This window comes from Cyrtonyx montezumae, unplaced genomic scaffold (genome assembly GCF_038088225.1).
Source record: "Cyrtonyx montezumae isolate F1298 unplaced genomic scaffold, pur_monq_1.0 scaffold_18, whole genome shotgun sequence".
Taxonomy (NCBI): domain Eukaryota; kingdom Metazoa; phylum Chordata; class Aves; order Galliformes; family Odontophoridae; genus Cyrtonyx; species Cyrtonyx montezumae.
Window position 1 is genome coordinate 1506651 of NW_027071914.1, and position 12120 is coordinate 1518770.

A 12120-nucleotide genomic window follows, 5' to 3' on the forward strand; every position below is an offset into this window, starting at 1 on the left:
GAGAAGACTCGAATGGTTCAGAGGCAGAAATATCAACAAAGACCTGAATTCATATGTCTTGGAAATTACAACACCAAAAAGAAAGTAATACCGCCTCTATGCAGGGAAATGCTGAAATAACGGGATATTGACAGGAAAAATTGCTTCGTCCGACAATGGGAAAAGAGTGTAAGAGCAAAGGCAGAAGGTATCATTTGTGTTCTCAGACAGACGGTTGCGTGGTGCCGGCGGTTCCCGCGGCAGAGGCAGCGGCGGCGCTCGGTGGAGCCGTGCGTGCAGTGCCGGGCGGCGGCTGCGGGCGCCGCTGTTGACCGCGGAGGAGAGGAAGGAGCGGAGCGCTGCAGCCAGCCCCGCCCGCTGCGGCCCGGCTCGCTCGCTCTATCGCTGTGTCGGCTGCGAGCGGCCCCGCGGAGCTGAGGCGCGGCGGAGGGGCTGCGGGAGCGCTCGGCAGCGGCCGAGAGGAGAGACGGAGCCGGAGAAGAAGGCGAGACAGAAGCGGGAGCAGAATCGGGAGGCGGAGTGGCGCCGGAGCGGCGAGCGTGAGGTGCCGGCGGTTGGTGCCGTGCGGGAGATGTGCGCGGCGAGAGAAGGGCGCTGGGGCCGGAGGCGGCGGGCGCTGCTGCTGTGCTGCGTGTTGGTGGCGGCGTGGGAAGCGGCGTGGGGGCAGCTGCGCTACTCGGTGCCCGAGGAACTGCCCAAGGGCTCGTTCGTGGGCGACGTGGCCAAGGACCTGGCGCTGGAGCTGGTGGCGCTCCGCGCACGGGGCACGCGCATCCTGGACAAAGGCACGACGCAGTATTTCGCTCTGCATGCCAAGAGTGGACACTTGGTGACGGCCGAGAAGATAGACAGGGAGCAGTTGTGCCGGCTGCTGGAGACATGCGTGCTGCGTTGCGAGCTGATAGTGGAGGGAGCGATGAAGGTGTACGCAATCGAAGTGGAAATCACGGACATCAATGACAATACGCCCAGCTTTCCGGAAGTAGAAGTTGAACTCAGAATGAACGAGATGACAACCCCAGGAAGAGTGTATTCCTTGAAGAAGGCGCACGACCCGGACGTCGGTTCGAATTCCCTGCAGAGCTACGCGTTGAGCGGCGACGAGCACTTCTCGCTGTCCGTGCAGGCGGGAGCCGACGGCGAGAAGCGTCCCGAGTTGGTGCTGACCAAGGCGCTGGACCGGGAGGAGGCGGCGTTTCACGAGCTGTTGCTGAGGGCGAGCGATGGCGGCGAACCGGCGCGGACGGGCACGGCGCGGATTCGTGTGGTTGTGCTGGACGCCAACGACAATGCGCCCGCCTTCAGCCAAGCGGTGTACGCTGTAAAAGTGCCCGAAGACGTGCCCGTGGGCCCCATGCTGCTTAGGGTTACGGCCACCGACCCAGACGTCGGAACCAATGGCGACGTCAAATATTCATTTCAAGAAATTTCCGTGAAGGCTTCCAAAATATTCCATCTGGATCCCGATACGGGAGTAATCAGGTTGCTGAGGGACTTGGACTTTGAGGAAGTAGACTCTTACGAACTCGTGGTGCAGGCCCGAGACACTGGAGAACTATTCGACACAGCGAAAGTGTCGATCTCGGTGACGGACGTGAACGACAACGCGCCCGAACTGACTGTGTCGTCGGTGCTGAGCGAGATCTCGGAGGACGCGGCGCCGGGGACGGTGGTGGCCCTGGTGCACGTGCAGGACCGCGACTCGGGCGGCAACGGGGAGGTGCGGTGCAGCCTCGGCGAGGGCGTCCCGTTCCGGCTGGAGCGGGCGCTGGACGACTACTACAGCGTGGTGACGGCGCGGGAGCTGGACCGCGAGCAGGCGTCGGAGTACAACGTGACGGTGCGGGCGGCGGACGGCGGGTCGCCGGCGCTGCGGAGCAGCGCGGTGCTGGCGCTGCGGGTGCTGGACGTGAACGACAACGCGCCGGTGTTCGCGGAGGCGCGCTACAGCGCCCGGCTGCCCGAGAACAACGCCGAGGGCGCGCTGGTGCTGACGGTGCGCGCGTCGGACGCGGACTGGGGGCAGAACGCGCGCGTGCGCTACCGGCTGCGGGAGGGGCGGCTGCGGGGCGCGCCGCTCTCGTCCTACGTGTCGGTGCAGGCGGAGACGGGCGCGCTGTACGCGCTGCGCTCCTTCGACTACGAGGAGGTGCGCGAGCTGGAGCTGTGGGTGCGGGCGGAGGACGGCGGCGCGCCGCCGCTCAGCAGCAACGTGTCGGTGCGCCTGCTGATCGCGGACGAGAACGACAACGCGCCGCAGGTGCTGTACCCGCCGGCGCCGGGCTCGGGCGCGGGCGCGGGCGCGGGCGCGGGCGCGGTCTCGGGCTGGGCGGGCGTGGAGCTGGCGCCGCGCTCGGCCGAGCCCGGCGCGCTGGTGGCCAAGGTGGTGGCGGTGGACGCGGACGCGGGGCAGAACGCGTGGCTGTCGTACGAGCTGGCCAAGGCGACGGAGCCGGGGCTGTTCCGCGTGGGGCTGCACAGCGGCGAGGTGCGCACGGCGCGCTCGCCAATGGCCCGCGACGCGGCCCGCCACAGCCTGGTGGTGCTGGTCAAGGACCGCGGCCGGCCGGCGCTGTCGGCCACGGCCACGCTGACGGTGGTGCTGGCCGAGAGCGTGGCCGAGCTGCTCTCGGAGCTGGGCAGCGCCGCGGCGCCGGCCGAGCCCGCCGGCAGCCTGACGCGCTGGCTGGTGCTGGCCGTGGCGGCCGTGTCCTGCCTCTTCCTCGCCTTCCTGCTGCTGCTGCTGGCGCTGCGCCTCCGCCGCTGGCGCCGCTCGCGGCTGCCGCCGCCGCCCAGCGGAACCTTGCGCGGCGTCCCGGCCTCGCACTTCGTGGGCATCGACGGCGTCCGCGCCTTCCTGCGCTCCTACTCTCACGACGTCTCGCTCACCGCCGACTCGCGCAAGAGCCAGCTGCGCTGCGCGCCCGGCAGCTGCTGCGACACGCTCCCGGCCCGCCCGCCGCCCGACGAGACAGACGCCCTCACGGTGAGTGCTCCGACCGTGGCCGATCCCATCTCCCGCCTCCCTCCCTGTCCGCCCGTGTCTCGTCCGGGCCTTTGACTGTTTACCCTATCGCGTTTCCCCTTCATCTCTCTTCAATGACTCAGATGTTTGCTGTTAACGCCCCTAATTTGCACAGTGTTGTCACCGTCTCTAATGGGTAGTTTTAGGAACGGTGCAGTACTGTAGGACGTGTCGATACATTCTTATCGCCTTCTTTGAAGTGGTTTCATCTTTCATTGTCGCCTTAATGTTCGTTTTTTTTCGGCTTGCGGATGTAGCTAGGGCATTTAATTCTTACCGGCGTCACGTTTCCCCTCTTTTTCCACCGTCCTATTCCTGCTATTGACAGCAGAATTTTTCTCATTTTCTTATATTCGTTTTTTTTTTTTTTGTTTGTTTTGTTTTGTTTCTGGCCGCTGCTCTTATATTGGGAAATGAAGCGTCGTTTTACAAGTAGTTCTTCCTTCCGTTGACATGTTCTCAAACCGTTCCATATTAATTTTTCTGGTGGAAAAGGGAAGAGGAATATAAAACAAGATGTGGTATAGATTCTCAGAAATATTAACTTCTGAAATAGGCTGATGAGAAGAGGCTTAATCCTTTGATTTCTTTATTTCGGTGTGCTTCTGACAATGAGCTTGCTTTGACTGCCTCCTTACATTTTGCATTGTTGGCAGGGTTGGATAACCTTGCAGTCACGCAGGTGCTGGGTGTGTCATGGTAGAGAGACATTCTGGACAACTTTTTGGTAAACAGTTCTCGACAACTGTTATCTGGACAAATGTAAACAACCATCTTGTTTAATATCTTTATTGATGACCTAGACGAGGGGATTGAGTGTACCCTCAGTAAATTTGCAGATGACACTAAGTTAGGAGGATGTGTTGATCTGCCTGAGGGTAGGGAGGCCCTTCTGAGGGATTTGGATAGGTTGAATAGCTGGGCTGAGGTCAATGGGACAAGGTTCAATAAGGCCAAGTGCCGGGTCCTGCACATTGGCCACAGTAACCCCATGCAATGCTATAGGCATTCTATATAGGCAATCTATACAGTCTTCAAGCCTGAATGGCTTGAAGAGTGTATAGAGGAAAAGGACCTGCGGGTGTTGTTTGATGCTCGGCTTACCATGAGCCGGCAGTGTGCCCATGTGGCCAAGAAGGCCATCGGCATCCTAGCCTGTATTAGAAATAGTGTGGCCAGCAGGAGCAGGGAGGTGATCATCCCCCTGTACTCAGCTCTGGTGCAGCTGCAACCCTCGAGTATTGGGTTCCTCACTACAAGAAGGACATTGAGGCCCTGAAGCATGTTCAGAGAAGGGCAACAAAACTGGTGAGAGGTCTGGAGCACAAGGCTTATGAGGAGTGGCTGAGAAAGCTGGGATTGGTTAGTCTGGAGGAAAGGAGGCTCAGAGGAGACCTTATTGCACTCTACCACTTCCTGAAGGGGGGTTGTGGTGAGGAGGGGGTGGGCCTCTTCTCCCTGATAAATAATGACAGGATGAGAGGGAATGGCCACAAGTTGTGCCGAGGAAGATTTAGATTAGATTTGAGGAAATTTTTTTTCTCTGAAAGAGTGGTCAGGGACTGGAATGGCCTGCCTAGGGAGGTGGTTGAGGCACCATCCCTAGCGCTGTTCAAGAAGCGTTTAGATGAGGTACTGAGGGATTTGATTTAGTAGTCTAGAGGGTAGGGATGGTGATAGGAAGATGGTTGGACTAGATGATCTTGTAGGTTCTTTCCAACCTAATGTATCTATGAATTTATGAATCTATGAAAACTGGTCCTTTGAAGCTCATTGTTATCAATACTGAAGGCAGTCCTTGGAGTATTATTTGGGAATGGTTTGGGGATGCTGCATGTGAACAACTCGTGGAGGAAAGAGGATTGTTTGAATGTTGTCCTTACTGGAATGGAGCAGACTTTGCTAGATGGTAATTGCTATGGTAAGAACTGCTTTATTGGTTCTTCACTTGTCAATTTTGCTTTGTTTGTTACCAAAGGTTAAATTAAATCTGCAGTGTGGAAGAGCGCCCTCAATAAACTGGATAACCTGACTTGAAAATTTACATCAATCAGGAAAAAGACTAGGACATGCTTGAGATTCCTTTAGCTGTCGCTGAATGACATGCTGCTGTGAGAGCTGACATACTGCATCTTGTTGAATGTATCCATGCTTAAAGAAAAGGTTGGGAGTGCAGAACGAGGATTGTGAGTGGCTGGATTTGAATGTGGACAGCAGGTGGGTCAGCAGTGGTATTGTGTCGACAATGGTTTGATTTCATAGCTGATGTCGAGACCTGTAGTATGTACGCACTGTTTTCTCCCAGTTTGTGTGTCATCCATGGTAATGGTAATCTGCTGGTGATATGATTTGTCTTAGTATATAGAATGATAACGCCTATTTTAATGGCTTATAAACTTTGTGTTCGTAGCCTCTCGTGTATCTAGCTGTAACACTGTGATGTAGAGTTTCTTCATAGTAGTAATTCTGTTTACAGGTCAATGTTTCCAGGGTGGCCGTTTTATATTTCCCATTTTCTGGATGGAGCACATGCATTTGGAAACGATATGGCTGTATTGCAGAAACTCCTGACCTTCCATGTGAAAATCTCAACAAACATATCAGGACAGAATATTTTGTGTGACAAAACTGAGACTGAATCACTCTTTATTAGGGTTGCTGCTATGGTTGGGTTCAAATGGGACTTGATGATTTTGAATGTCTTTTCCAACCTGAGCAATTCTGTGATTCTATGGTTTCAAGAAATAATTAGAAAAAATTATCTGTATTAACTCTTCTTCTTCTAATGTTTCATATTCATAAGAGATGAGCTGTGATGATGAGATGAGTTGGAAACTTTATGAGAAGTGGTGAAGTTTTCATAAAATGAAATCCTTTTCAGTTTATTTTGAAGGAAGTGATGAGGGCCTTACCTGTAGCTTAAAGAGTCATTGAATTCCAGATGTTATGGGATTCAATTTTATTGCCCAGAGAGGAGACCATTAATCCTTCTTGAGGAGTTTCTCTACCACATTTCTCTTTGAATGCTTCTCTGTGCTGTTTGACTAATTATAGCTTTTCCTGACTTTATGCCCTTGTACACCTGTCAAATTTGAAAAAGCAGCAAAAATGGTAAGGGCTTATTTTATTTTATTATTAATGTGTATCTGTTCATGTGCATTATTCACACAGGTCACTAGCTGGGTATTTCGGCAGAGTTACAGCTGGGGTGGAATGTAAGAGAATTGTGTGGAAAATTCTTTCCTTCCTTCCTTATTTATTTCTCTGCAGTCATCATAATACTTAAAAGACTGGAAGGTCTGTTAGACTTGTGGAAATGAAGGAGTTGTTTCCATACTTTGAATGCGTAGAGCTGTCGCGGCTGAGACTTGGAGATACTTCTCTTTTAAACTGTGTCAGTGAATGAAATGCTCTTGGTATTGTCTGATGAAATATATATATGGAACGTGGATACTGTCCGTGGTGATGAAAAAAGCCAGAGGTTTCAGAGAGCAGTGCATGAGAGCTTGGCTTAGAGTTTGGAAAATTGTTCGGTTAAGAAGGCTCTGCCGGACCTTTTGAAAGCAAACCTTCCCGTCTGGTTTTGCTTTCACATCTGGTGCCAAGACCAGCTCTACTTCTGCTGATTCTGGATGTTTGTCATAAGAGGCAGTGTTGGTTTCCTAAGAATCATATATTTGGCAATAACTTCATATGTTGAGCAGGTCTGAGAAGTTAAAGAGATAGAATGCAGCAGCAGGTACCAACATCTATAAATGCTGACGGCAGAGAAGATCAGATGAATGTCTGGTGTGGAAGAAGTCTGAAAACACTGATGTAGGGTCATACCAGATGCTATATAGTGCTGTCATATTACACCTGCATGTACAGCAGAATGAATGTCTCTGATGGGATATGGTTTCCTTCACACCAAGTGCCATGATGCTTTCCTCTGACGTATGGGTCGTTATGTGGTGAGAAATTTAAATGAAGTTAAATGAAAGCAAGGACAGTATTTTCAACTGTTCCAGTCCCCAGGAGTGCAGTTGTAGCAAAGGAAACTGAGGGGTGCAGGCTTCCCAGTCAAAGAATGGCAGAAATGATTTCTTCATCATTGTGGTCATTTGTACCTATCTTAGTTTTCCAAAATTCAGAGAGAATTTCTTGCATCTTAGAGGTACCCAATCATTACAGGAGCAACCGGCTGCCCATGAAAGATGGTTATGGAATGGTCAGAGGTGTATTTGGCTGTACCATGTTCTGATGGCAAGTGTTTTGTCAAGAGTAATGCCTACATCACTAATCCTCTTTTCTTTTTGTGGCAATCATGAATGACAGTCTTCTTTAGATGTGCCTTCAACCAGTGAGTCTGGATGTAAAATCATGACATATGAAAAATACAGCATGAATTTCCATTGCCTTCCAAGCACTCTGTGAGATTGCATTTTAAGGCAAAGCTGTGTCAGTGCAACTATGCATTGCAGTAGTGCCCCTCCAGTGTACCATTTGGTTCTTTATACTTAGAACCAGAAATATGACTGAACTACCTCTTTGCAAGAGGTAGTTTTGGAGAAGACACCCATGCTTCTCTTCATATTGTTATAATCAAAATGTAGCAAATGGTCATCAAGCACTGCATATACCCACGACATCCCACAGCCCTGTGGCATGCTAGCTACACAGGAAAGTGGTACAGACGTGTCTGCATTGTTCATGGCTGCCTGTTATGGGTATGGATTCTCAGAGCCCTTAACTTCTGAAATAGGCCCATGAGAAGAGGCTTAATCTTATTATTTCTTTATTTCTGTATGCTTCTGACAATTAGCATGCTTTGACTGCCACCTTACGTTTTGCATTTTTGCCGGGGTTGGATAACCTCCCAGTCACACAGGTGCTGCGTGTGTTGGGTGAGGTAGTCTTGAAACTGAAGTTTGGTGACTCTATGTATAATAATCTCTGGTTTCCATTGAAACTCTTCACAAGTTCTCTGCACGATGATATGTTGAGAGAAGAAATGTCTTTGTATCTACCCCTGTCATGGTCTTTGCACATGTGGTAGAGAAATGGTCTAGGCTACTGGTCCTTTCTTTCTTATCAACAAATATTGAAGACAATCATAGGAGTATGATTTGGGAATGGCTTGGGGATGCTGCATGTAAAGAAGTTGTGGAGGAAAGAGGATTGTTTGACCTTTGACCTGACAGGAATGAAGCAAACTATGTTAGAGCACATGATAAGAGCCACTTCGTGGGTTCATCACTTTAACTTCATCTCAAATTACATTTGCCATGAATAAAGAATGAGATCTGAAGAGTGGTAATTAATAGTTTTGCTTATCAGTTTTGCCTTGTTTGTTGTCAAAATTTAAACACAGCCATAGTGGGAAGAGAGCCCCCAATAAACTGGACAGCCTGACTTGAATGTTTACAACAGCCAGGAAAAGGACATGGGTGTGCTTAATTTTCCTTAGAGTGACACTGAATGACATGCTCTTATTAGAAGCCAAAGAAAAGATTTTAGCTGGGTGTATCCGTGGTACCAGTAAAGGTTGTGAATGTCAAGCAAGGATGTTGAGTGTCTGCTTTTGAATGGGGACAGCAGGTGGGTCAGCAGTGATACTGCGTGGATAGCGGTTTGATTTCACAGTTGGTACCAACACTTGCAGTATACATGCACCATTTTTTCCCAGATTCAACATCTTGCACTGCAATGGTAACCCCCTGGTGACAAAATTTGTCTCTGTATATAGAATGATAACTGTATATAGAATGATAATGTATATCTCAAACAGCTTATAAACCTTGCGTGAAGCCTCTTGTGTATCTAGATGTAACATTGTGACATGGAGTTTCTTCATAGCTGTAATTGTGTTTATAGGCCTTTCTTCCCAGAATGTGTTTCAAGTTTCCCATTTTCTGAACAGGGCATTTGGAAACAATTCAGCTGCATTGAAGAAACACCTGACCTTCCTTGAACAAATCTCAACAAACTCATCAAGACAGAATGTTCTGCGTGACAAAACTGTGACTGAATCCCTCGATGTTTCCTAAAATAATGTTCAGAATATCCCATATGAGCTCATTTTCAATTAAAGTTTCACATTCACAGGAGTTGAGATGGAGAGTTGGAAGTTTATGTGAAATGTTGAAGTTTTCCTTAAATGAAATCGAGTACTGTGTACTTTAGGGGAAGTGTTTTGGGCCTCATCTGTAGCTTGAAGACACATTGATTTCCAGGTGTTGGGGGATTGAATTTTAGTGTCCACAGAGAAGACCCTTATTCTCTCTTGAGGAATTTCTCCACCACATGTCTCTTTGAATGCTTCTATGCCCTTCTTGACTAATTATATCTGTTTCTGATCTTATGTCAATGAATACATGTTGAGTTCCAAAAAAGAAGGAAAAATTGTGGGTTTTTTAATTCAAATTTCCTTTAGGAATCTGTTATCTGTTCATGTGCCTTGCTCACATAAGCCGCTAGCGTGAGACTTCAGTAGAGTTACAGCTGGTGTGGGTATCTGTTTTTTGTTCCTTTTTTATTTCTTTGCTGCAGGTGTGTAACTTAAAAGACAGAAAGGTCTGTGAGACTTTCAGAAATGCAGGTGTCTTTTCCATATTTGGAATGTCTACACCTGTCAAGGCTAAGAGTTGGATGTATTTCTCTTCCAAATCAATGTCAGTGAGTCAAATGCTCTTGATACTGTCTGACATGCAGTAGATATGCGGATACTGTCGTTGGTGCTGACAAAGACTTCAGAGTGCAGTGTGTGAGAGCTTGGCTTAGTGTTTGGAAATCTGTTAGGTTAAGGAGGCTTAGTTCGGACTTTTCTTTGTTTTCACATCTGATGCCAAGACCTGTGGTGTGTGCTTCCTTCCTGTCTTGTGTTCAGCATTTGAGTAAGGGCTTTGCTTTTGGACACTTTCACTCTCTGTCATATATTTCATTTCTTTGCTTTGATTCCAAGTCTTTTGAATTATATTGTGTCATCTTGCATTGCACTGTCATATTTAGTAAATTAGATTTCTCCCTTAGCTTGTTGTCAATGTTTTGTTTTTAAGACAATTTACCTACTGCTTTTCGATTTTTTTTCCCCCTTCTTCTGGGGCATGGATCTGTACATCCCTTCACTCCAATTAGACACTGGGCTGAACCAGCCTATAAACCACTGTTAGTTTCAATAAGAATAACTCTGCTCTGGTGAGGCTTCATCTGGAGTACTATGCCCAGTTCTGGGCTCCCCAGTTCAAAAAAAGACAGGGATCTCATGGAAAGAATCCAGTGGAGGGCTACAAAGATGGTAAAGGGCCTGGAGGATCTCCCCTATGAAGAAAGGATAAGTGAACTGGGTATGTTTAATCTTGAGAGAAGAAGACTGAGAAGGGACCTGATTCAGGTTTATAAATATCTGAGGTGTGGAGGACAAAGTGGCGAGGCCAGACTCTTTTAAGGAGTGTGTGGAGACAGGACAAGGGGGAATGGACAGAAACTGCAGCACAGGAGGTTCTGCACAAATGTGTGGAAGAACTTTATGGTGAGGGTAACGGAGCACTGGAACAGGCTGCCCAGGGGGGTTGTGAAATCTCCTTCTCTAGAGATACTCAAGACCCACCTGGATGCCTACCTCTGTGACCTGGTGTAGAGAACTGCTTTGGCAGAGGGTTGGACTCGATGATCTCTTGAGGTCCCTTCCAACCCCTTTGATTCTATGATTCTACGATTCTATGATTCTATGAATAATGTGCTTAGAAAAGCTGTATATGTAAAGTGGGTATGAGAAGTGAAAGAGATAGAATGCTTCTGTAGGCACTAGATTTTATGACTTTGAATGCAAATAGGAACCAAAGAATATTGTGTGGAATTGTCTACCACAAACACTGTTCTAGAGCAATACCAGGTCCTGTACAGCACTGTCATATTACACCTGCATGTACACCTGGATTCATGTCTCTGATGGGACAAGGATTCCCGCACAACAAGTGCTAAGGTGTTTTCTTCTGGAGTATGAGTAGGTACCTGGTCAGAAATTTAAGTGAATAGAAAGCAAGATTGGAGTTTTCAACTGCTTCAGTTCCCCGGAGTGTAGATATACAGAGGGAATCAATGGGTGCAGGCTGCTCAGACAGAGATCAGGAGGAATTATTTCTCTGTCCTTTTTGTGTAGATGCTCAGTTGTACATGTCCAGGTTTCCTGGTGGCTAGAGATCATTTCTCTTGCAACTGAGATACAGTGCTCACAGGCAATTCAAAGAGCATCAAGTCTGCCCTTGAAACAGGAAGATAGATGTCATGGTTTTATGATTTTTGGTATTGATATTCCACATCATAACATCATGTAGTGCATTGAGAATTAAAGAGTTAATGCTTCTTATCCACTGATCATTGATAGTTATGGGTATACATGTCTCAGAAGAGAAGAACTATGTTCCCCAGTGGACTTCGTGTTGCTTTGTATTTTAACATTTTTTTTTGCTCAGAGGGAAAGATAAAAACTGTGTGTCACGAGATACTCTCTTTCCTTTTGGATTGACCCAGGAGCAGGTGCTCGCTGCCGTCTCGCTTTCAGTATTTAGCACAAGGCCTTGGGTTTTTCAGACACTCGCTCATTTTATTTATTAGCTTCAACTCCAATTATACTGTATTTTATTGTGTTAATTTGCTTTCTTATATCTTAATTAGTAAATTCTTTCCTCCTCAGATCGTTGCTGCTGTCTTGTTTCCAGGCCCATCTCCCTTTTCCCTTTCCTCCTTCCACTTTCCTGGGGCATGGGTCCCCCACACCAGTTGTCATGGAAATGGGCCTAACCAGTCATTAAACCACTGACAGCAGAGGGATCAGTAAAGTGTTTGCTTGTACCATGTTTTGATTCCTTGTGTTTTGTTAAGGTTTGTATGTTTTTCATTAAGGTCCTTTATTCTGCCATGACATGGTAATCTTGAATGAAAATCTCTGCATGAGCCTTCAACCAGAGCCACTGGATGTAAAATCATGGCATAGGAAGATGCAGCTTGAATTTTCAGTGACTTCCAAGTGCTCTGCTATATAACTTTCTAAGGCAAAGTTGTGTCAATGCCACCGTGCACCACAGTAGTGTCCCTCACATGGAGCAGCTGGTTCT

The 12120-nt window shown here is 48.2% G+C and overlaps 1 protein-coding gene across 1 annotated transcript; it reads left to right on the forward strand.

The window, feature by feature from the left end:
- Nucleotides 1–469: 469 nt before the first annotated feature.
- LOC136047378 (protocadherin gamma-A2-like) lies at nucleotides 470–3131 on the forward strand. Its single transcript, XM_065734430.1, is given in 3 exon segments — nucleotides 470–3011; nucleotides 3014–3082; nucleotides 3085–3131. Coding segments are annotated over 3 exon segments (2556 nt in total). The 5' UTR covers nucleotides 470–571.
- Nucleotides 3132–12120: the final 8989 nt, after the last annotated feature.